At 45.3% G+C, this 25,097-nt stretch overlaps 1 protein-coding gene and 1 long non-coding RNA gene across 13 annotated transcripts in view; one reads left to right on the top strand and one right to left on the bottom strand.

The window, feature by feature from the left end:
• The window catches only part of ARHGAP26 (Rho GTPase activating protein 26), a 462,069-nt gene extending 439,220 nt beyond the window's left edge, over nt 1-22,849 (top strand). Inside the window, exons 21-24 of one of the 11 annotated variants that reach the window (XM_054556006.2) lie at nt 1,116-1,226; nt 1,362-1,391; nt 7,883-7,974; nt 10,084-10,217. In XM_054556006.2, coding sequence (XP_054411981.1) covers nt 1,116-1,226; nt 1,362-1,391; nt 7,883-7,974; nt 10,084-10,178 — 328 coding nt within the window. In that variant the 3' untranslated portion in view covers nt 10,179-10,217. Of the gene's footprint in view, nt 1-1,115; nt 1,392-7,882; nt 7,975-10,083; nt 10,218-16,257 lie in introns of those variants that run through there. The other 10 variants (XM_054556007.2, XM_009241147.4, XM_009241146.4 and 7 more) reach the window with 10 other exon arrangements.
• LOC129059559 (uncharacterized) lies at nt 8,326-15,030 on the bottom strand. 2 transcript variants are annotated; one of them, XR_008525530.2, is made up of 5 exons: nt 13,955-15,030; nt 11,669-11,759; nt 10,556-10,672; nt 9,971-10,240; nt 8,337-8,485 (listed from the first exon to the last, which is right to left on the bottom strand). It is a non-coding gene; the product is annotated as an uncharacterized LOC129059559 (long non-coding RNA). The 2 variants fall into 2 exon arrangements; XR_008525531.1 differs by lacking the exon at nt 10,556-10,672 and having other exon boundaries at nt 8,326-8,485; nt 13,955-14,094.
• Nucleotides 22,850-25,097: the final 2,248 nt, after the last annotated feature.

The raw sequence follows: 25,097 nt of genomic DNA on the forward strand, positions 1-25,097 counted from the left end.
TTGGTATAACCCTAGGGAAGTCCCAGTAAGTAGGACATTTGTGTGTGCCTGCTAAATTGCAGTACACTTAGAAAGTCTGTTCCCCTTGAACCGGATTTCTGTCATTTTTGCCCCCATGAAGGGCTTGATTCAAACAGTTCAGCAGTCCGCTGAGATTCAGGAGTGGCAAGTGGTGGTGTGGCTGAACTGGTTTCTCTCCGTCACTGGTGTTTGCACTATTTGTGATGTATGATTTCACAGAGTTGTGAAGGTGCCTGTGTCATTTGTGGAAATAAGTCAAAGGGCTAACACAACCAATTAAAATCCACAAGCCACATTTCAGTGAGTAATTTCAACCTTTCCTCTCCAAACTTTTGATTAGCCGCCCGTCAAGGAACAAAATGAACAAATTGAAGGTTTCAGTTCGTTTTTTTCATTGCCTTCCCTCTGGGGCTTTTTCTTTGAGTATCGTAATGCCCAAATTCCACGAAAGGAGAAAGGGCAAGCGCAGGCAGCGAACCTCAGAGGAACCACATTCTGCTGGTAATTGCATGCCATTTCCCAAGAGGTGTATCTGTATTCACCTGCATCAGCTATCACCTTCTTCATGCAGTACGTCAGATCTCCAGTGGCACACAGCCCATCTAGTTAAAAATGCAAACACGAAATTATTTTCTCACCGAATGACCTTTGTGCCTCAGAAGAAAAAAAAATGGTCATTTCTGCTGAGACATAACCTGAAAAACACTCCCTCAAGAGTGGAAGCTGAAGGCTCGCTATAGGCTAGCCCTGCCTCAGAACAAGGCTGGTGATAGCATGTGGGTGTGGGAACTCATGTGCGTGAGCTCAGGGCATTTGTCACCAATGGACATGATTGAAGAAGCTTCTATCACCTGAAAAGCAGTTGTTCAGCAGGGCAAAGCTTGTTGATACTCCGAGGAATTACAGAATAGACGTTTACTTGGACGCGGAGGTTTGGTCTGGAGGAATGTGACATGGCCCTGACAGCACGTCCCTGGGTTTCGGTGCTCCTCTGCTCTGCCCAGCTTTCCGTCATCTGGCCTCCCATGACCTCCTGTGCTCCCATTGTGGTTTCCCTGTGTGCTGACAAGTTTTCTGGTTGTTATGTCTTGCAGCCCCCCGAATCCAAGCCCAACTTCACCCCTCTCGCCATCTTGGCCCATGTTCTCGGCGCCATCCAGCCCTATGCCCACCTCATCCACGTCCAGCGACTCATCCCCCGTCAGGTCTGTTGCAGGGTTTGTTTGGTTTTCTGTTGCTGCCGTTGTTCTCTCATTGGCTTGGTCCTCTCTTCATGCAGTGTTCAGCCTCCTCGTCAACTTTGTTCCCTGCCATCCAAACCTGCACTTGCTTTTTGACAGGCCAGAAGAAGCGGTGCATGAAGACTCCAGGTAAAATCTCGGATGATGACCAATCTGTTCCCGTTTATCCAAAGCTGGCCAGGGACAACAGGGGGCTGCCCCTGCTCTCCTGTGGTTCCATCCTAAGAGACCAGAGCTAAAAGGGACCATTTGCATGAACCAGCATGGCATTTTTCACACCCTTTTCAACCCTGACTCAAGTTTCTGAATTAACCTCTCTGGTGCCTAGAGTTAGGGGAAGGAGCACCTCCTGAACCAGACTCTGGTTTTGATGGCTCTCTCAATTTCATGTGCTCTCTGTGCTTTGGTGTAAGATAACATAAGAGGGAACAGTGTTGAGACATGTGCCAACCTTTTCTTCTCTCGTTTTTATCAGGTAGCATGAGGCAACATTTATTTGTGGGGTTGGGCCCCTGGCCCTGAGCACTGACACCAAGTCACTTATACCAGATCCACTGGGGGAGAGACATCGAACACAGAATAAAAGCTTGAGAGATGAAGCGATTTCTCTTAAACTGCTCATGGCTTATGCCTCCTTGTCCCCCACATACTGCCGAAACCATCCATGCTCCCAGCCTGCTTCTGTCTCTGTGTGTCATGAAGCCTGAGCTGTCGTGGGAACAGGCACTACCTCTCTCTGAGGGAGAGCAGCTTGACCTAGTTCCTCTTCTCAGGGCCATGCTGTAGTTTTCCCTGCTTTTGTGACTTCTGCACTTAAGTTCTTTGCTCTTGTACTCTTTGGGAAAAAAAAGAGCTCTTTACAACCAGGAAAAGAATGAATAGGGATCCTGCAGAATTCCTATGCTGTGGAGCTCCTAAACGTGCTTCTCTCTCAAGCTTAGTCTCAGCTTTCAGACAACCAAATTGTGGAGCCCAGTTATAAGCATCAGAAGCGTTTTGGGCATTGGGAGTATTTTCCCTTCTGTCTTTTTCTCCAAAGGGTGGATCCAGCAGAGAGGCTTAAATAATTTATGAAGCCGAGTTTCACTTTTAGAAGAAAAGAAAACCCCATGCTATTTATATATATACAGATACATATATTACTTTATTCCCCACTAGGCGCTTACACATCTATCATTTCGTTCTATCCTCGTGTGAGAATGAGAAGAGAAATGGCCTGAACCCTATTGTGGAAAAAGAAAACTAAAGCACAGTGAGGTGACTTGGACACAATGCCATGATTAAATGAGAGCCAATCCAGAATTCAGGACTTCTCCCCCTCAGCTCAACACTCTTTCCTCCAAACACGTGGGTAACCCCAACTTGGAGTTTCCATGCAGCTCCCAGCCCAGAGCCTGACTTGCTCTCTTAGGTTTTATACAGCTTTCTACCTGGCTTTGTCCTGGATGATGGGAAGGAGATTTTCAGTAATCCTTTTTTTTCTTACTCTATAAATAAGGGAAATTTTCAGATCATGTCTTCCTGACATTCTAGCGATTTCCTAATCATTTCTTGGACACCTTCTGGGCACTTTGGGAGACATCAGCTTTCTAAGATACCAGAAATAGCATAGATTATTCTCATTAGATCATGAGGACCTGAACCAGAGGAAACTAAGTGACCACAGACAAGTCAGCTTCCAAAATGTCTCACTTACTCATTAGAGAAACTTGGGCTTTAGGAGAATGTAATTCCTTTATTTTTATCAAAATGGAGTAAAAATCTTCAAAATATTGGCCCTTTGGACGAAATGGGTTAAGAGACTCAAGAGAGTGAAATCACTCAGCTAAAATCCTAAAATGTCCTCTCTGCCTTGATGGTACTCACTTTTTTGTGACTCTGAGATTTGGGGCCCTGTGTCTTGTCAAGTATCTCTACCTCTTCACTCGTTTTCATCTCCCCAAATATTTCCAGACTGTTTTTCCTTCCTACTTCTTCCTACCTCGCAAAGTATTTCCAGATTGACAGAGGGCAATGGCAATAGAATCTGCCCATCTTGCGTGTCTGGGGTCACAGTTACTCAGTACCTCCTCCCCTGGCCATTGTTAGAATAGCACTATTTGGACACCCTTTAGGAAGCTGCCCTCTTGAAATAGTCAAGGCAGGCCGGGCACAGTGGTTCACACCTGCAATCCCAGCACTTTAGGAGGCCAAGGTGGGGAGATCACCTGAGGTTAGGAGTTCAAGACCAGCCTGGACAACGTGGCAAAACCCCGTCTGTACTAAAAATATAAAAATTAGCCAGGCCTGGTGGTGGGCGCCTGTAATCCCAGCTAGTCAGGAGGCTGAGGCAGGAGGATTGCTTGAACCTGGGAGGCAGAGGTTGCAGTGAGCCAAGATCGTGCCATTGCATTCCAGCCTGGGTGACAGAGCTAGACTCCATCTCAAAAAAAAATAGTCAAGGCAGAGTTGGACTAAATGTGTGTGCCCAGGTGAGCACAGGTAGCAACACTGCTGAGGAGCTAGCCCATCAGAGGAACAGAGAGGGCCGAAACCTGTACACTGTAGTGTATAGCAAAGAGGTGGTGGTATACACCCATTATTCAGGTCCAGTGGGGCCTCCCTCAAATCCACTTCCAGAGCATGAAGCTTCAGATTTCCTTCCCTGAGCAAAGCCTTTAAAAGTAAATATTGAATTAGATCTAATCAGTGGTCCCATGAACTTCTGAATGATGTCTCCTCTGGAAATTGCTTACTCTCTGAATTAGTCTGTTTTCATGCAGCTGATAAAAACATACCCAAGACTGGGAAGAAAAAGATGTTTAATGGACTTACAGTTCCACGTGGCTGGGGAGGCCTCATAATCATGGCAGAAGGCAAGGAGGAGGAAGTCACGTCTTTCACGGATGGCGGCAGGCAAAAAGAGAGTTTGTGCAGGGAAACTCCCATTTTTTAAAACCATCAGATCTCGTGAGACCCATTCAGTATTATGAGAACAGTACAGGAAAGACCCTCCCCAATAATTCAGTCGTCTCCCACCGAGTCTCTCCCACAACACGGGAATGATGGGAGCTACAAGATGAGATTCAGGTGGGGACACAGAGCCAAACCATATCACTGTCCCCTCTTCAAACCATTTATAGACCTTGTTTGTTCAAAGTCAGGGATGAAGATGCCTTTTGCAGCACAGTAGAGAAAGGGTGCTGGAGACACATTCCCTCCGTATTTCCCTTTTCTTTCACTTGCTCACCCCTCCCCCCAAAAAGCCCATAGCCCCAAACCCATAACTTGCATTTGCCCAAGGGTCCCTGGAAATTATGCCTAAATGACCAACCCCTTTCCACCTGCCAGTCTAGCTGGTCCCACCTCCCTGTAGTGCCATATGATGGCAAATGGGTCATCATTTTGCAAGGTTTGCAAGGGCATTTGAGGGAAACTCCTGTGAGTGCTTTCCAGGCCTTGTGCCATGCTCACAAGTGAAAATTAAAAGGGAACTAGCAGGAGGATCCAAACCTGTTCATGCCCTTGAAGGCCCAGCTGAGGTCTGAAGGGCACTGTGACAGGAGCAGCCGAAAACTACCCCAGGCTCTCTGTATCCAGTTTTGAGATGCACTGTGGAGAATAGGAAGCCAAAGAACCAATGATGCCTGGTGGAGATTTTTTATTTTTATTTTTTTTTATCAGAGCCAAAGCCTACAAATACAATCTCTCTGCCAATAGGATTTGTCTGTTTTGGTAGGAACCCTACCTAAAGCAAACCGCTTAAGACCTTTCAGAAGGCGTTATGGGACACTTGACTTGTTGGGCTGACAAGCTTTTAAGAAGATAAGACTTTTTGGGTAGGGTTGCCAGATTTAGCAAATAAAATAAAAATATAGCATACCCAGTTAAATTTGGATGGTAGGTAAACAACAAAAATTTTTTCGTATACGTATGTCCCATGCAATATTTGGGACATAACATATACTGAAGAAATATTTATTGTTTATTCTGCCATCCAAGTCTAACTAGGTGTCCTGTATTTTATCTGGCAACCCTACCCATTCCTATTCCTTGGGCAACAGGAATGGCCCCCTTTAAATGCACCTCTTCTGTCATTTCTCCCATTTTTGTGCCTATCCTAAGGCAGTAGAGGGAGATCTCAAGGGAAAAGCCCTCCCATAGACTGTCGGTTGCCTATCAACTTGAGGAAAAAACAAGGCCCTTTCTTGGCTTGCTTATTTATTTATTTATTTACTTTTTTTTTGAGACAGGGTGTCACTTGACTAGAGTGCAGTGGTGCAATGTCAGCTCACTGCGGCCTCAACCTCCTGGGCTCAAATAATCCTCCTGCCTCAGCCTCCCAAGTAACCTGGACTCCACACGTGTCCCATCATGCCTGGCTAATTTTTTTTATTTTTTTGTAGAGATGGAGGTCTCTACAGTCTGGTCTTAAATTCCTGGGCTCAAGCAATCCTCCCACCTCCCAAAGTGCTAGGATTATAGACATGTGCCACAGCGCCTAGTTTGTTATTTTTTAATGTACTATGTTATTGCCACTTCATTATTCAATTTCACAAACCTAATATCAATGGAATGTTACTCCTTTTGAATGATAATCTTGGGCACCTGGACCACTCCCTTTTATTTCTGCCTGCCAAATACCCCTGCTGGTTTCCCAGCTTGCCCCTGTTTTGTCCCATTATCCTTGTTCAGTGAGGTTAATAAATAATGTTTGCGAAAATCCAGTCAGAGGAGCCTTTCCTCAGATGCTGCTTCCCTTACTTTTAGTCCCCCTTACCTGGTCTCTTTGCTTTTTACCCACCTGCTCTGCCCTGTCCTCAAGAGGCAGAAATACTGCCTCAAAACCTGGTCTCTGAGACCCTGGCTAATATGAACTGGATTCTCCTTTCACCTTCAATGTCAATGTCATAACAGGCTCCATTTGCCTGTCAGTATAGTCTTTCATCTGTTTTAGCGCTTTTCACAGCCAAGTCACTCCTCCTCTCTGCTTCCCAGCCTCTCAAAAAAAAAAAAAAAAAAATGCCTCTATGTTCCTCCCTGGAAAGTTGCATATAGGATGTTTGGTCCTTCTGGCCAATACATAGACTTGGTTTCTTTGGCTCACAGACAGTGCCCCTTGTCCTGAACTTTATTCTGTCATCATAATTAGCCAGGAAGAGCTGTTTTCCTGTTGGAGCTGGTGAATACTAAGGACTCTTCTTTCCTTTGTTCCCAGGGGTCCCACTTCATTTTCTCCCACTTTCCCAATGTTTTCCCACCTGGCCATCATCTCTTGGCTCCTAGAAAACCAGAGGGAACAACAGTAAACTATGGCCCAGCAATAAATTCGAGATAACCATTTACTCTGATCACCCTGCACAATGGAGACCATGTGGCTCACAAAGCCTGAAATATTTACCACCTGGCCCTTTGCAGAGTTTGCCACCCTCTGCTCTAGAACAGTGGTTCTCAACCCTCACTGCATGTTGGAATTACTTGGAGAGCTTTTTAAAAATACTGATGCCTGGCCGGGCGCAGTGGCTCACGCCTGTAATCCCAGCACTTTGGGAGGCTGAGGCAGGCAGATCACGAGGTCAGGAGATTGAGACCATCCTGGCTAACACAGTAAAACCCTGTCTCTACTAAAAATACAATAAATTAGCCGGGCTTGGTGGCAGGCGCCTGTAGTCCCAGCTACTCGGGAGGCTGAGGCAGGAGAATGACGTGAACCCAGGAGGCAGAGCTTGTAGTGAGCTGAGATCGCGCCACTGCACTCCAGCCTGGGTGACAGAGCGAGACTCTGTCTAAACAAACAAACAAAAAATACTGATGCCTATATAATATCTGCACATCTGGGTAGAACCCAGACATCTGCATTTTTTAAATGCTCCCCAGGTGATTCGGATGCACAGTGAGAGTGATTGTAAACACTCAATGGACATGAGAAAAGCAAAAACAAACCGAAAAAAACGCCTCATGTCCCCTCTCCCTTCTTCCTCCTCCCCACACTCCCCATACAGGTGCACGTGTGTGCTCATGCACACACATGTGTAATTGCCCTCATGCACCTTGTCTATTCCCTCCCCTGGGGGTTGGAGAGCTCCAGCTCTGGAATCCTGTCTCACCAGCAAGACCCAGCCTAGTAAGAAATCAGGAACATCTGGGAGAGCTCATGTCCGCCTGTGGCCTGGAACTGAAACTTGGCTTTGCTGGAATTTCTCCTTTTTGACTCACTGAGCATTGCCAGCTTTCAGCAGGTTCTGTTGGGAGTGTGTTCCCCAGAGCAGCTTGGAACTTCTTTCCTGCCCCTGCTTTCCTCCCTTCCCCCAAGGCACTCCTGCTCCAAAAATGGGGCCCAGCCTGCCCTCCCGCTGTTTGGCTGTTATAACTTCCAGGTAAAGTTTTAACATGGCACAAGTTGACCCCACAAGAAGTGTAGTTTATTGAAGCTTATGGCTTTTCTCTGAATATTTCTCATTTTTCTCCTGTGACCTTTGCAGCTTTCCCACCTCATGTCTTGCCATCTGGCTGCCTTGCCAGGCACTTCCCACGAGAGGGGACTAGGTAGCTTACAGGGAAAGGGAAGAAGAGCGATGAAATGTCTGGGGCTTTCTAAGGGTTTTTTCAAAAATGTTAAATAAACTCCTGTTTTCACACAGCACACCGTTCCGGAAGGCAAAAGCCTTGTATGCCTGCAAAGCTGAACATGACTCAGAACTTTCGTTCACAGCAGGCACGGTCTTCGATAATGGTGAGTTTCTCATCCCCTCACAAAGATATGGGCGGGGGGCGGGGGCAAGGGGAGCACATAAATAACTGGCATTTTCAAAGCTCCTCCCTAGGGAAAATCTCAATACAATGGGTAAGAAAAAAAGCGTGTGTGCGTGTATGTGTGTTGGTTTCTGTGTCTTTTCCCAAAATAAAATAGCAGCAGCAGGACTTCCGGAGACATTGTGAAGAGTGGACTAGTGTAATCAGCTCCATGTTGAGTTGTTACCACTGTAAATGAGATTGTGCCTGCAAAAGACCCAGCCCAGGACCTGGAAGTGGCTTTAAGAGATCATACACATCACATGTTTAAAATGGTACTCAACACATATTAAGCATTCACTAAGTTAATATTTTTATTATTAAAACCATCATCATCATTGTATCCATCTTCGAAAAAGGCCCTGATGCTCTCATAGTTCACAGTGACAGTTTTTCCTCACTTTTGTCTGGGCAGTGGGTGCTGCACCTGATTCCGTGGGTCCTGGCTGCATCTGTAAACACATTCCAGGCCAGAGCAGAGATGAGTTCCTGGGACCAGCCCTTGACTGTACTCACATCCACAGGGGCTGCCATTGTGTGTGCCCAGCCCCTGCATTCAGCATAGCAGAGATATCCATCAGGTACAGGTAGACAAAAGGGGGAACAAGGCACAGAGCATGAGGGTCTCTCCCAGGTCACACTCAACCCTTGGCCTTCTGGGTCAGCAGGAGTGGGAGGGATTACCCCAGAACTGCATGTGGGCATCTGAGTCTGCATTCCCTTTTATCGTTCTCAAAGCCTCAAGCACTGTCCTTAAACCTTAGCTCCATTAACTTTCATCCAGGCCCTTTATAAATCAAAATGCACAAACAGCCAGCCCAGCCACCTCTCCTGTCCACAGCTGGTGCTTGCAGGCCCCAGCAGACTGCAGGTGCAGTGCAGGTGCAGTGGGTCTGCTGAAGGCTGTCCAAAGCCATTTCACTGGTGAGTGTCCCCCACACAGGCCCAGGTGGCGGAGTCCTGGCCCTGCCATAACACGACACGGCCCTTGCAGAAGACAAACCAGAATGGGCTGCATTGCTTGGGCTTCTGCCCCCTGCTTTGTCAGCAAGCAAGGGGCTTCTGCCTATAGAAGAGCAGGATTTGAGAGATTCCTACATTGACAGGTGAATCCAGGGCTTAAAGGTCTGTCCTCTAAGTCCCAATTCACTGCTCATATGGGCAAGGGATCATCATGTTTCTATCAACCATTCCCTCTGACAACACAAAGGACTCCTGATCTCAGGGGCAGAATTGTTTTAAACTATTAAAAGTTATGTATATGCTTCTATCTTCTTTGTGATTCATTTTGGTGAGTGCAGCCTTCTTCCATTTTTTAACGGTTTATTAAGATAGCCATACAACATACAATTTACCTATTTAAAATGTACACTTCAATGGTTTTTAGTATATTCAGAGATGTGCAACCATTGCCACTATATAATTCCAGAATATTTTCATCACCCCCAAAAGAAACCCCATACCTCTTAGCAGTCATGCCCCACTTACCACAACCCATTTCCATCCAGCCCAAGGCAACCACTCTTCTACTTTGTCTCTCTAGATTTGCCTGCTCTGGACATTTCATACAAATGGAATTATATCGTATGTGATCTTTGAAACTGGATCCTTTAGTTTGCATAATGTTTTCAAGGTTCATCCACATTGTAGCGTGTCAGAACCTTCTTCCATTTTATGTGCGTTGGTATGGATATAGCACATTTTATGTAAGGTCATTCATCAGTAAATGGGCACGTTGTTTTCACTTTTTGGCTACTTGAATAATGCTGCTGTGAACATGTGTGTAGTTGTTTGTGAGGGCATAGGTTTTCAGTTCTCTTGGGGATAAACCTAGGAGTGGGATTGCAGGGTCATATTAATTCTGTGTTTAAGTGTTTGAGGAAATGCCGAACTGTTTCACAAAGAAGTTGCACCATTTTACCATTTTATGTTCCTACCTTCTTTCATTTTTAAGTCTTTCTGCAGTAGCTTAAATTGTTAAGCATAAAGGGGGAAATAAAAGAAGAGAAGCCTGGATGATTGTTAACTGCCAAGTCCTTTTTTTCCCCAGCAGAGTGTCCTTCAGCTTCCACAGCCATCTTCACTGCCACGCCGAAGCTCCGGGCACCTCCACCTCTCACCTGGGCACTTCCAATGGCTGCCTGACACATCTTCTCACATCTGCTCTTGCTGCCATAACTCCCTCTTTACAGAGCAGCGAGAGTGATCTTTGAAAAATGGAAATGACATTAAAGCCCTTCAGTGGCCTCCCATTGCTCTGAGAATTACTTACAAGGCCCTCCAGGGCCCAATTCCTGCCCCTCTGACCTCACGCCCTCACTTGACATACTACAGCCTCATAGGCCTTCTTTATGTTCTCAAGTAAGGTCAGCAAACTATGACCTGCCTGTCAAATCCAACCTGCCACCTGTCACCTAACAATTCTGTAACTGCTCCCGCGTACAATGTGGTAATCATCATAAATCCTATAGGTATTGTTGATAGCAGGAGAAAAGTTTGGTTGAATGAGTGAGAGGCCTTACCCAAACCTTCCTGTGGTCTCTAGGAGTCATGGCAGAGTTCGCTGACACTGGTTTGTTTTTAACCAGTCTTGCCAGTGACCTTTCAAATTCCCTGAGGAGCAAAAGGCCAAATTGAACCTGAAAGAAAACACCTCTCAGTGTTGACTGAGTTGCAGTAGAAAATGGACCTGACAAAATGTTAGTACACTTTCTCGATTGGGTTAGCTCAAAATATGTTACTAGGTCTTTTTTCCAGAGGAAAATGCTTACATAGACCCTCTTCTTCCCCACCCCTTTACTTCTACAGGAGAAAATGAGGCATTACAGAACACTATTATTCTGTCAGGTGGTGGGTGGGGTGGAGGGTCTTTTTCCTTGTTCCATTTCTTGTTAGTTTACTGCTGGGGATATGAGGTAAAAGCTGTTTAATTTGTATGCTGTGTAGTTGTCAGATTAAATCATCAAACCAATCAGAAAGTGCACGTGTGTGTATGCGTGTGTGTGTGCGTGCGTGTGTGTCTTTTTGTGTGTTTCAGGATTAAGAAGAATGAATAAGGAAGAGGAAACGGGAGGGGCCCGTGGAGGGGAAAGTCTGTTGTTTCATAATGATTAATCTTGAAGCCTTTGGATTCCAGGGGCCCCTACTGTGACTCTGGAGTGGCTGCCGCTGTCAGCTCATGGACTTTGTGCAGTGGGAAATGGCTGTGCAATACCTAGAAATAATTCCAGTGTCATCCCTGGCCAATCTACTGGGAAACTGTCCATTTCAACAAGAGCACCTCAGACAGTAACTGGAAAGAGAAATAGCTAATATTCTCAGGAACGTTAGTGATCTTGAAGCAACATGATTTGTGATACCTGGAAAATGCACATGGCAGTCACTAAAATTAGGTTCTAGGGATACTTTTAACAAGATTTGAGAGGAGCTGGATCTATTCGTTCTCATGGTACCCAAAACAAAACCACTACACAGCAGGCCTGTCCCAAATTTCCTTTGCTGATGGAGAACATCCTCACGGGGGAGCCCCCAAGCTGCCTAGGAAATGGGTTAACGGGAGAGCGCTCAGGGATCTCCTTCAGCTTCTCCAGCCATCTTTGCTGCCACGCCCAAGCCCAGTCACCTTCATCTCTCACCTGGGCGCTTCCACTGGCCGCCTGACAGATCTTGTCGCTGGCTTCCACTCTTGCTCCCAGAACCCCTTCTTCACATAGCAGCAAGTGTCATCTTTGAAAATGAAAATCACATCATGTTCTTTCCTGCTTAAAATCTATCAGTGGCCTCCCACTGCTCTGAGAATGACTTACAAGGTCCCCCAGGGCCTAGTTCCCACCCCTCTGACCTCCTCTCACCCTCACTTGACATACTGCAGCTTCTCAGGCTTTCTTTATGTTCTCAAGTAAGGTCAGCCAACTATGACCTGCCAGTCAAATTCAACCCACCACCTGTTTTTGTAAATAAAGCTTTACTGGAACACAGACACTCATGCCTTTGTGTCTGCATATTATCTGTGGCACTACAATGGCAGAGTTAAGGACAGAGGCACACTCACTATGAGGCCCTTTAAGAAATACATGCACACCACTGTTCTAAAATCACACCCAGCTTTTTCCCATCACAGGGCCATTGCACTTGCACTACCCACTGCTCTAGTCTTTCTCTCTCCTTTTACCACTACCTAAAATTACATGCTTGGTTATTGCTTGATTGTCCCACCGAGCAAAATCTTGTCTGCTTGTTCTGTGCTATGTACAAGGACCTAGCATGGTGTCTAGCATTTGGTAGTTGCTCAGTAAACATTTGTTAAATGAGTGAATGTACTTTAATTACCCAGGGGTCTGCACCTCTTTTAGTTAAGACTTCTTTTGGGGACAGTCAGCCATTAGAGACCTTAGTCACACACTTGCTCCACATCCATGGTGAGTGAAGGAGGGCAGAAGACATGAGTTGTGTACACAGGGGTGTATGGTGTACACAGGTAGAGCCGAGAGAAAGTGGTTGGCAGGAAGCACACCCATGTCCCCAGCAGCTTATATTTAGTATATGCTGTTGGGCTGGAGAGCCACTTAGGCAGCTTGCAGCAACACCTTTTGTGTTTGTATAGCATGTTGGACACGGGTGCAGTTCAGTGTTGCACATAGGCGCCATTCAGCCCAACAAGCACTTAGCATCTTTGATGTTCAGAGCATTGGGCTAGGCAACAGCAGTAGTAGTTAAGACGACAGACTCTGGGATCAGATGTCCTGGGCTCTGATTCATTTCCATCGTCTACCAGCTATTAATATTTAATTTTGGCCAAGATGCTTAACTTTTCGCAGCCACAGTTTTTCATCAGTAAAGTGAGGATAATAGCACAACCAACTCCATAGTCATTCTGAAGATGAAAGGAGGAAACGCAGGTGTGAAGCACGTATTCGCAAAGGGTCTGCCACCTGGCATGTGCTCAACATGTTGTCATCCTTATCAGCATGGGTCACACTCTCTGGTTAAATAGAGGCCTGATATAGTGGGAAGGGGGTTGGTCTCTGGAGTCAAACAAGCTGGGTTCAAATTTGGTTCCAGTATTATGACCATGCACAAAATATTTTACCTCTCTGAGCCTTAATTTTCTCAGCTGCAAAATACAGATAATAATAATACAAGCTAGGATCCTGAGGATCAAATGAATCAATATGTCTAAAACTCCAAGCACACAGCAGCTTCATAACATATCTAAGTGTTAGCTTGTATCATTATAATTCACGAGGCAGAAGGGAGTTACTGAAGGTTGTGGAGCTAGGAAGTGCTATAATCCAAACCAAAACGCACTAAAAAACTAGATAGAGAAGCAAAGCTTAGCACATTTGAACAGCATATAAATAGGACCCATGAATACTATGCGGAATGTACTATGAGCATTTTAGGTGTCTGGAGGAGGAGGGAGCAGGTAGAAGGGATTCCATGGTAGTATTTACAAAGCAAGTGGGGCTTCAGCTAAGCCTTAACGTGGAAACAGAAGACAGCAGAAAGAAAGGGGGCACTGGTGCTGCCTCCCTCCTCCATTAGTAAATGACAATTTGCATTTTAACTCAGAGGCATTTGGGCACAGAAAAGTTATAACTCCTAACTTCCTATGAGCTAGTGAAAATACAGGTTCCTGGGTCCCATTCCCAGATATTCTGCTTTAATTGATTTGCCATGTGGCCCAGGAATGTGCAGTTTGAATAAGCATCCTGAGGGTTCTGAAGCACATGGTCTGGGATATGCTTTAGTAAACCCTGGCTTGAAGGCTCAGTGAGTCAGCAGTCCAACCCAAAGGCTGTGTTATCTCCTGCCATCTCCTGTGACCTACCTTTTGGCCTCCAGTTTGGAGGGCCTCTCTTGTCCCCTCTAATTCTTCCCTTAGCCCTCAAATTGCATTGTAAATGTTTTTACCCCAGTACCTGTGCTGTGGGTGAACAGCTAGCCAGGAAAAGGAGAAAGATCTGAAGGAGATGGACTCAGTGCATCCAGTAGAGTAACAACTCAACTTGGAGCTTTGCTGTAAAGCGGGAGAGCCTGGTTTTTGTTTTTTTGTTTTGTCAGTCTGGCTGCTTTATTCTTTCTAGGTTTTTATTTTGGAGAATGGGTTTGATTTGTTAATTTTATTCTAAGCATTTGATTTTTCCTGAAGCTTAGGTGGGTGGTAAGGGCCATCTGGTTTTACTAGGTCTCTACTAGGAGGGGGTCTTGCTGAGCAGTCCCGATCCAGGGTCTCCTACTGACTAGCCTGTACTGAGCATTTGCTCTGTGCCTGGCTCTGTGCCGAGTGCTTTAGCCACACCAGCTCCTTTCATATTTGCAAGAACCCAGTAAAGGGAAGAGGGTCTTGTCACCAGTATGAAGTGCAGAAACTGAAGTGATCTTGGAAGCTTTGGTTGGATGGATGGGCAGAGGGCAGGGGTATTTTTAAGAATGGCATGGGAGAGCTTTGGTCATTGGAGAGGCCAGGTTGCTTTTAAGTTGTGTCTTCTCCCAAAGCACTTCTCTCCCAGACTGTCTCTTGTGTGGGTTGTCATGAACCCAAAGTATCTTTGCTGTTTTTTCCTGAAGCTTAGTGATCTGAAATTGGCCAACTTTGGAGGCCAACTAATAGATGTTTAACCTTGTCTTTTCCTAAGGAGGCACTCAAGGTGTACCCAAAGTTGACTGACGCTGATCTTCTGGAAGCCTCAAGGCTGATTCTTTTGCTGCCTCCCATTTGCCTCTTTTGGTTTCTGTTCTTGCGTCTTTCCCTACAAACTGAAACTAGAATTCTGTAGCAGTGTCGGAGCGGAAATGCTTTTCTAAAACAAGCTCAGGAAGTCATTTAATTAGCCCAGGAAGGGAATAGGGGAAAATCTATTATCTCCAAATAATCTTGGAAAATTGGAGTTTTCCTAACACATTAAGAGTAAATGCCCTGCCTCTCTGCAGAGTGATCTGTATATCTTCAGTTGACAAGCATGAACATCCCCCACCTCTTAGTCCCATGATTCCTTCTCTCTTCCTTCCTGCTATTGACTACTTTGCAGACTCAGCTGGATTTTAGATAATCTTTATAATATCACAATGGTTTCCATGGAGATGGATCATGATGTCACAAAAGTAGATATATATTCTTTGGATACTGAAAAATCAAAGGGCAATAGAGGGAGGAAGAGAAGAATTTTCAAACTGGTATATAGAGGAGGGGGAAGTCTAGAGAACAGGAAAGAAAACTAAGAAAGGGTGTGAGTGAAACAGAGAAATGGCTATTCAAAGGCTATTCAAAATGACAACAACCAAAAAAAAAAACCCCAGAAAATTTGCAAGGAAATTAGAAGCAAGGGGTAAGGATTTGAAGGAAAGTAAGATGATGACGAGAAGCTGGATTGATTGATTGAGACAGGGTCTTGCTCTGTCACCCAGGCTGGAGTGCAGTGGCGCAATCACGGCTCACTGCAGCCTCGACCTGCTGAGCCCAAGCGATCCTCCCACTTTGGCACTCCCCCTTCTCCAAGTAGCTGGGACTACAGACACGCTCCATCAAACCTAGCTGGTTTTTGTATATTTTGTAGAGCCAAGGTTTTGCCATGTTGCCCAGGCTGTTCTCAAACTCCTGGGCTAAAGCAATCCACCTGCCTCAGCCTCCCAAAGTACTGGCATTATAGGCGTGAACCACCTGGCCCAGCCTCTAGAAGCTGGGTATCTTTAAAGAGTAATTCTTAGTAGTCTTCCGTGGGCACTGCACTGAGTACATAGTTGATACTGGGCAGGTGGGTGGGTGGATGGATGGAAGGAAGGAAGGAAGGAAGGCAGGCAGGCAGGAAGGAAGGAAGGAAGGAAGAATGGAAGGATGGATACATGTATGGATGGACCAGGACAACTGTTGCCCTCTAACAACAGTAGGAATCTGTCACTTCTTTGTAGTTTAAACCAGGAGCTTCAGAAAATCCGTGAAACCCGTAAGATTGTATGCAAAATTTTGAATGTCTGTGTCTGTTTCCTTTTTCATTGTAAAGAAAGTTCAGGACAGCTTTCATCAGAAGGCTTATATCCCACAAAAGGTTCAGAACCTCTGGTTTAAACTTCTAGAATGATGTAACTTAATAAGTGATTGTACTCATTGTCCAAGCTTCCTTTACACACACATACACACACACACACACACCCCCCACACACACATCTGCCGCCTGCTCTATCTGTAATGCCATCTCTTCTCGCTTTCTCTCCCCTTCCTGTACAGTTCACCCATCTCAGGAGCCTGGCTGGTTGGAGGGGACTCTGAATGGAAAGACTGGCCTCATCCCTGAGAATTACGTGGAGTTCCTCTAACCGTGGGCCCCAGCAGAACTGCTGAGCTTTACATGGTATCCATGACAACTGCTGATTCCAGTGTCGAGGCCATTTCTCTTTGCCACTGAGAAATGCAGCGTGACTGACTCTGTTGCTACCTGTCAACATGAATGTTTCTGTGAGCTCTGGTGTCACTCATCTCCATGATCATCTCAGCCAACACGCATCAATACTGCAAGAAAAGAAGTCAATCAGCAGAGGAGACCATTTGATAACTAAGAGGAAGACTTGCAAAGCCATTTTCTCATGAGTACCCCGAATAGGGGGCACTCATTTCGTTTCAACGGTCCAAACACCCAACCTTCAGAAAGAGGAAGTCAGATAGAAATAGTCCCCGAGAGCACACTGCGTAGCTAAGTCTGCTGGGGCTGGGTGAAGAAATTGGCGCTGAGATCCAGGCTGGATCCATTGCTTTTGTTTACAGTAGGCACTCTCTCTACCCCACCTCTCAGTACTTGAGACTTAAAGTGCTACAGGCAGCTGGGTCTGTTTGCATGCAGGATGAAGAGGGTTAAAGCACTGTTTATATATGATCCAATCTCTCACCATCTCTAAAGCAGCCGTTGGCCCGTCATCAACGAGATACAATCCAGTCTTCTCATGCACGGGAACACACACACCCTGCGTTTCTCCCTCCCAGGCTAGGAACCTCTCTGCCACCAAGGGCTGCCATACATCGCCTAGTAACCACGGCAACCCAACCTACTCTAAAACCAAACCAAAAAAATAAAATAACACATCCTCTTTGCGTGACCCATTTTTTCTCTCCCCTTTTTGGCACACTTTTTTTGAATGGTTTTCTAACAACTTGAAGCACAGGATCAAGGAATTAGGGTGGTCTACTTGAGGCAGATGAGATAGTAGCTGGGAACTGTTCCCTTTCTGATGAATTTCAGCAGCATCGGGATATATTTGGAGCACACCTTAGTAACCTCTTGAGATTAAATTACATAGTCTTAATATTTCTGTTCCTCCATGCAACTGATGTTTGTTTTTTAAAGGGTAAGATGCTGCCTCCCAATGGGTGACGCCATCTGACTGGTTTCCCCATGTCCTCCCATTCACCCATCTCTGCTCCCACCCTTGCCTGCCTCTAACCCACCACTGGCCAGCCCCCTTGCCCTGCTCTGGGCTGCTGAACACTGGTGCTGTGGTGGTTTTCAGGGTGAATTCCTAGGCTAACCGTATGGCCTATAGTTTAAAAGGACATCTATGTTCACTGCCACTCCGAAAAAGGGAATTATTTCTCAGTCTTTCAAGGCTTGAGACTAATATAGGCCATTGTGATTCAGGAAGAAACCCAAGGTTGGAGGGTGGGATGGGTACCCTCTGAAAAAGGGAATTTGCTGGTGAAAAGAGGCTGGATCTTGTGGAAGACTGTCTTGGATGGGGAAGTACTACCTGGACATTTCAAATTCACTTGGCCTGCAGACAACAGAGTTATCCGTGTCTTCCACATGTGAATGTCATTGCAAGGGTGACTCTAGACAAACTACAAACCGATGGACCGTCAAGCTCCCCAGGAGCCCCTTGGATGGCAGCGTTGCTTCAGAGTGTTTCCTGTTTCTGGAATTCCTTGTTAGGGAACTTTAAAGAAGAAAAGAAAAACTTGAATTGTGTTGAATTACTGTATCTTTTACTTTTTTTTTTTTTTTTGAAAAGATAAACTTGTAAATAGAGTGATTTGAAATACTATATGGCAAAGTTTTATATTTGATATTCTTTAAGCTAGTTGCTCACACACTTAGGCTTCAATTGCGGAAGAAGTATGTTTAAGAGGGAGAGAGGGGAGGCAAAGCTGAAGAGAGTCAAGGTCACTGTCCCCCCTTCGGCCTGAAGGAAAGAGAAGACATTTCTATGGCCTTGCTCTCTGCTGTCCTGTTGGTGGGCACAACGCATCAGTGGTGTTCAGTCTTTATGTGTTTTTAAGCATCCTTTGGGCTTTGGATTTGGAGATGGGAAGAGCATCTCCAGGCAATGAGTTTTTCAAAGACTGCCTACTTAGTAGTAAGATGAAGCTCAGGATTTAAATAAGTGGGGTCAGGCATTCGAGTTTTTGTCTTTCTTCTCAGGTGTATTTCTTGGTACCCCCAAGATATCAGGCCAGAAAGAGATGAGTCAATTGTTGTGCTCTTCTTTTTCTCCACATCTTCTGAGGCTTTAGAAATGTGGACAAGCTAGTTTTCAAATTTTGTGTGCGTCTGTAAGTTCTTAAAGAACCAGCTTCTTAGAATGTTCAGTTCTTAATGTGCTGCTGCTTTCCCTTCTCCTAAACATTTTAAAACTCTTCTCTTTCACCTCCAATTCCCTGTGATCCCAAAAGAAGAGGAAGACTCCAGGAGGGATATAGATTGTGCCATCATAGCTTTACAGGTGGTTTTAAAGTTAACAGGGGTTTGTCATGGTGATTCACTACTCAGTTTATTAGCTCAAGGATTATACAGCTCTTTTCCAGGAACTCACCCAGGAGCAAGTGAGACACTACCATTGAATCAGGGAATAAGAATTAAGAATGGACAGGACCAAGATAGAACTCAAGAAAGCCACTGGGGAAAACTCAAGAAGAAAGGCAGTATACTAATAGGTTAGATCTGTGAACTTGAGGACAAGAAGACCTTGGGAAATGGGGGCCCCAGGGGATGTGCATTCACATACTATCGTGCTTCCCAAAGAGAGACCAACATCATGCATTTAACACATTTGATGAGTTTTTTATTTGTGTTTTTGTTTGTTTGTTTTTTGAAATGGAGTCTCACTCTGTGACCCAGGCTGGAGTGCAGTGGTGCAATCTTGGCTCACTGCAACCTCCACCTCCCAGGTTCAAGTGATTCTCCTGTCTCAGCCTCCCAAGTAGCTGGGACTACAGGCATGAGCCATCACACCCAGCTAGTTTTTTGTATTTTTAGTAAAGATGGGTTTTTGCCATGTTTGCCAGGCTGATCTCGAACTCCTGACCTCAAGTGATCTGCCTGCCTCAGACCCCCAAAGTGCTGGGATTCCAGGTGTGAGCCACTGCGGCCGACCACCTTTGATGTTTGAAGTTGTAATCTGTCCCATCATAAACTTACCTGGAGCTCATGTGGAGGAACAGAAGGCCAAGATCCTTGCTATGGGGGTGCGTCACGAAGCATCCCTGTAGACACTTGGCCCCAGCTTCACTGCTTGGAAGCATGTCCCTCCCTCTTGAGTTGGCTCTGATTTGAAACCGGGAGAAACAGAGCTGCTGCCAATGGGATCTTTTAGGTACCCCCTCCCCAGCTTCTCTGTGGCTGTGCTGTGCCCTTGACAGATGGCTGCTCTGTCTCCCTTTGCCCAGCCAGGCTCCCCTCCTTCCTATTAGCTACAAAACTGGATAAACTTCAGAATATGAGCCAATGAGTAGGAAGGAACTTGAAGACTAGAAGATTTTACTCTCTCCCCTATCCATGCCCCCTACCTCTGACGCTCTCTGTGTGAACAGCAAACTTTAGGGTAGATGAGGAGAATGAATTGGTTATCAGAGTGGAAGACCATGGCCCAGGATCCCTGAGCTTTCCCAATAGCCTCCAGTTTCCTTTGTAAGACCCAGGGATCACTTAGCCATAGCCTGAATCTTTTAGGGGTATTAAGGTCAGCCTCTCACTCTTCCTTCAGGTTACTAACAAAATTTCATAGCTAAAGAATATCATGGCTGGGTGCGGTGGCTCACGCCTGTAATCCCAGCACTTTGGGAGGCCGAGGCGAGCAGATCACGAGGTCAAGAGATTGAGACCATCCTGGCTACCACGGTGAACCCCGTCTCTACTAAAAATACAAAAAATTAGCCGGGCGTGGTGGTGGGCATCTGTAGTCCCAGCTACTCTGGAGGCTGAGGCAGGAGAATGGCATGAACCTGGGAGGCAGAGCTTGCAGTGAGCCAAGATCACGCCACTGCACTCCAGCCTGGGTGACAGAGCCAGACTCCATCTCAAAAAAAAAAAAAAAAAAAAAAGCCATGCCAGGAGAAGATAGCTGGTTTCAAATCCCTGCCCCCAGGCAAGTAAAACCCTGACTTGCTCAAGACAGAAGATCTTTTCTCCTGTTTTTCAAAATAAACATATATAGGGATGGACCCTGTGCATTGTGGCCTGCCTTGGTGTCCTAGAATTGGAGCCAGTCTTTAGCTTAATGTCTGAAGTATTTCTACGGCCAATATATGTTTCCAATATGTGTTTTCTTATGTCAGACCAAACTGTCTTTTTGAACATCAGTTCATTTCCTCTCACCAAGTGCTTTTCGGTGAGAGGCAAAGAGAAAGAATGAACAATCAAGTATGGACAGACTGCCATTAGCAGGACAGAGCCATACTAGTGACAAGGGCATCCCAAGGCACTTGCCCAGAGCTACAGAGTTGTGTGTGCCATACCTGTGGCTCAAAGGGCAGGCCTTCTATCCCCTGAGTTTCTATCACCTGAAAATGGCAACTGCTGTCTCGGTAAAAGCTCTGTCTTGACTACAGAGGCTCCAAAAGCATTCACAGTTGAGGGAGAGAAAGACAGAAAGAAGAAGCCAAAGATAACCTGATCCCTGCCTGTCTGTTGGCACCTGTCATCCTCTGGCTTCTGCTCCCAAAAGCAAGTCTGGATGACTGAGTTTTGTGGACATGGCACTCCCGGAGACAGCAGTGGCCACCATGGCACCCAGAGTTTGCCCAAGTACTGAATGTTTTGTGAGCAACCATGTTCCCCAAGTAGGTAGCCAGCACTGCAGAAACCAAACAGCCTCTTAGCTACCTGACTTTAAAAGGAATGACCTAGGTGTTCTGCCAAAGGAGTTATCTATCATCTCTGGCAAACTTGACAATCATCACTTACCTCGACAACCCTGCCCCACATCCCTTTATAAAGTCAGCAGGATGTCCTCTCACCCACCCTGTGCTGGTGTCTAAAAAATTTATCTTGTCATGCTCAAATGTGTTTGGCAGCCACACCGATCGGCTGGGTGCTGAACCGCCTCTCTGTAATTGTAGCAGCAAAATGACAACAGCAGCAGAGCAGCGAATCTTGCACAGCCCCACAGCATGCCTGAGACAAGAATCCAACAAGTAATAATTAACTTTTTTTCTCCTGCCGCCTACAGTACCTGTCTAACTAAAGAGCTTCCCAAAGTGGAGGGAAAGGCCATAGAGAGAATCCAGGTGTCATTCAGAGCCAGTCCTTGCTGAAATGTGGTCTTCCAGTGGAAGCACCTGTATTATTGAGAGGAAAAGGTGTTGGATGTAAAGTAACACCAGGACCAGAGAGAAAGAGAAAGGTGAACCATCCTAAGGAGCTTTGGATACTTTTTTAGAAGGATAAATATTGTGCTTACTGAGGAGAAAAAAAAAGCGATCACAGAAAAATTGCACAGCTAATATCTTTACAAAAGTTGTGCCAGACATTACAAAGTGAAAACGTCTCTCAAGGTGGAATGCTTTAGAGAGCAAAGGCTTAGCATAGACCTAGACCCTTGTGTGGGTATGACATGACATGTACATGTCAAAATTCACTTTAGTCAGAACCAGAGTATTGATAAACAAAATGTCAGTTACCTGGAGCAGTCCTGGAGCGGTTAAGACATTCTATACTGTTCTACATCAACCATTTCTACAAAGTTGTCCAGACACTTAAAAGCAGCTTTCTTGGTTATCCAGATGCCAGAATCAACCTTGTATCGGACAATGCACATCTGTTGATTCTAAAGTATATTTGTGTGTGTGTGTGTATGTGTGTGTATGCAGCACATATTTACAACTATGAAGACATAGACACTCATAGAGACCCACATGAGCTGGCACTTTCTGAGCCTTTACAGCTTTTAAGACTCGGAGTTTGAGAATTAGAGACACAAGAGAGGCTGTGGATGGCCTATTAAAATGATTAAAGATGTAAATTCAGTGCCATTTTAAAACTGTTCATATTTATCAAATGATTACTATCTACAGCTACATTCTTTGTTAACTTACTTAAAGTCATGTTGCAAAAAAGATCAAACCCATGAATGCTTAGTAGCTAAGGCTAATGTGCAAAAGCACTCTAAAAGACATTTTGTCCACGTTTTGGAAAAGAAAATATTTGCATGTTTAATTCATAATTTAGGCTATCTTTGAGTATACTGTAAAGTGCTGTGTGATATAATATCAATAAAGTACTTATTAAATGGCACTTTAATGTTTTCTTTTAAAATAACGCACTGTTCTAAACTTCAGTATTGACTATTGACTGGTGCATAGAATCCAATGCTGTAATTAGAAAGTAATCTGTGACTAGAATAGACCTTTGTGCCTGTTAGTAGCCCTGTTGCCATGTTCAGGCTTTTAAAAAATGTGCTTTGGTGTCACAAAATATATCTATAAAGAAAACAGAATTTCTGTTCAAAGGCCTCTGAAACTTGGCTTTCTTACATGTGGTTGGTTTATGTGACAATCCCTATGAAATGAGTGGACGTATGATTTTTGAATTAAATGACTTTTCCATTTGGTGGTATTTTCTTGAGTTTCTGATAGAGTTTGACTCAATACATACTTTAATATGTCTTCAAATAAGCATATATAGATGATGATCAAAGGTCACAAGTCTTGGCTCCTGCAGTTTTTGGTGACAACCACAGTACTGATTTCTGATGAGCTCTGAGAAGCTTTGCTTTCCATTTAGGAAGAGGTCAGATGCTAGGAAACTTGAGAATTTGCTCCTCAGGCATATTAAACAATTGAGCCCGAAGAGTCATAGTCCACTTCACATTTCTAACGTTCTTCTCTTAGAATACATATTGTTTTATTCTTCCTAAATTTGACTTTCTAATCACGTATTTTCTGAGACCTCATGAACACAAGGATGGCAATTATCAGAGCCAGAACACAGGCAATGCCCCCAGCACAGCTGGTTTGTAAATCAGCTGTTTAGAGCTTGTTGCATGCTGTCCCAGGCCAACTCAGATCACTGACTCTTCGCATTCATCATGTCCCTTCCAGATACATTCTGAGTGGCAGCCTGGGACCCAGGCTTCCAGTGAGCTCCCAGCTTCCGCCACAAGCACAGAGGAATTCCCGATGTGCTCAGTGCAGTGGGCATGGGGAAGCCAGCACTCTGGAGACTGAGGGTGAGGCTTCTGGCTTCAGATGCTTGCCCTGGGAGAGGAGGAAGGGATGTGAAGTTCCCTTGGTCCTGGTTCTAAGGGGAGGGGGGCTATTTAAATGCGTGGGTCACGTGTGAGCTGTCTGCTTGTCCTCATTTGCCACTTAGGGCACTCGTTTACCCCTGTGAACAGCACAGGCTGGCAGCAGCTGCTGCCCTCACTGAGTTGACAGCCTCCTCTGGAAAACTCCCCCAGCACTGAAAACCTCCCACATGTGTGGGTCATCCTGTAACTAGGCGAGGCTTTCTGAGTATGGTGTACATCTATGTCTGATCCTTCATGGAGAGAATGAAATACGTGGTGTGTATTTTATCTTTGTCCTTGGCCTTTCCAATAGATTTCCCAATCACTTCAACTTTCATGCCTTCCTAGCAGAAGGTTTTAATTTTGTTTTGCTTTTAACAGCCACTCAGAGCAGAGCGCAAACTGTCACGTCCTGTGGTTTTGCTTGGTGTTTTTCACTCAGTTCTGACTGCATGATTAGTCCTAAGAGCACCTGGGTTAGAAGTGGATTTGATTGACAGTTGAAATTAGGTAAATGTTAGAGAGTGAGTGTGATGAGAGATTTTCTCAGACCCTGAACATGCTTGCTCATGAGAATTAAGTCATGGCTCTAATTTCTTATTTTCTCAGTTCTTTCTCAACCTCCACTCAGATACCACACTTCTCTCCTACCTGAATGTGTCAGTGTCATTGGCTTGCCCTGCTTTTAATAGCACCAAGCTAAGCTGCCATTAATTAACTATGTGGGGTTAGTCAGTATTGGCTGACTGCAGCCTGCACAGCAGCCAAGGGAGGCTCTAACCTCCATGGTAACTGCTCGGGGTGGGTGAGGTTCCTCGCATGGAAGAGCTTTGAATAACCATCTGCAGGGAAAGGGCATGCCCATGCCAGGGTGCATCCTTCAGAAAGCCACCCTGCAGTACCCAGTCAACATCAGACAGTGAGGACCAAAGCCAGAAGGTTTTAAGTTGAAATGATCAACACGGAGACCCTCTGTATCCCACAGCACTTAGCAAGTCCTGTCACTGTAAATCTGTCACGTCTCTTACGTCATTGGCCCCATGAAGCTTGCTGCAACTTCCTATTAGCTGAAACCCAGGTAGCTTTGCTACCTTCCCCAGGCCAACCAGCAAATTAGTAAAAACGTGAGTCCATGGGTTCTTTCTTTAGGTGCCAAATCACATCTTACCCTCCAGGTCTTGTGCCCACCGTAAACTTGAAATATTTGTTCTGACACTGTGGCTGGATGTCCTTTTGGGATTTGGGGGTGGGGGTAGATTATTGGAAAGAATTATTAACTGTTTTTCTACCTTTTCTGAATCTTCACGACAAAGAAAAGGAGTGGTCATGCTTGCCTCACCTGTGATGAGCAAGTTGAAATTATGGCCGTAGAGGATGGCCATCTTTCTGTTCCACCTTTTCTCCTATCACACCATTTTTCTCCTTCATGTACTTTCTACCTATAATTAATTCGTGATTTGTCATCAAATGTTTGAGGCCCATCTTGCTCTTAATAAACAGCTCAGTTAGGACAGAGACCAGGTCTTGTTCATCTCTGCCCAGTACCCAGCCCAGGGCTGGCACACAGCAGGTGCT

Source organism: Pongo abelii, chromosome 4 (genome assembly GCF_028885655.2).
Source record: "Pongo abelii isolate AG06213 chromosome 4, NHGRI_mPonAbe1-v2.0_pri, whole genome shotgun sequence".
NCBI lineage: Eukaryota > Metazoa > Chordata > Mammalia > Primates > Hominidae > Pongo > Pongo abelii.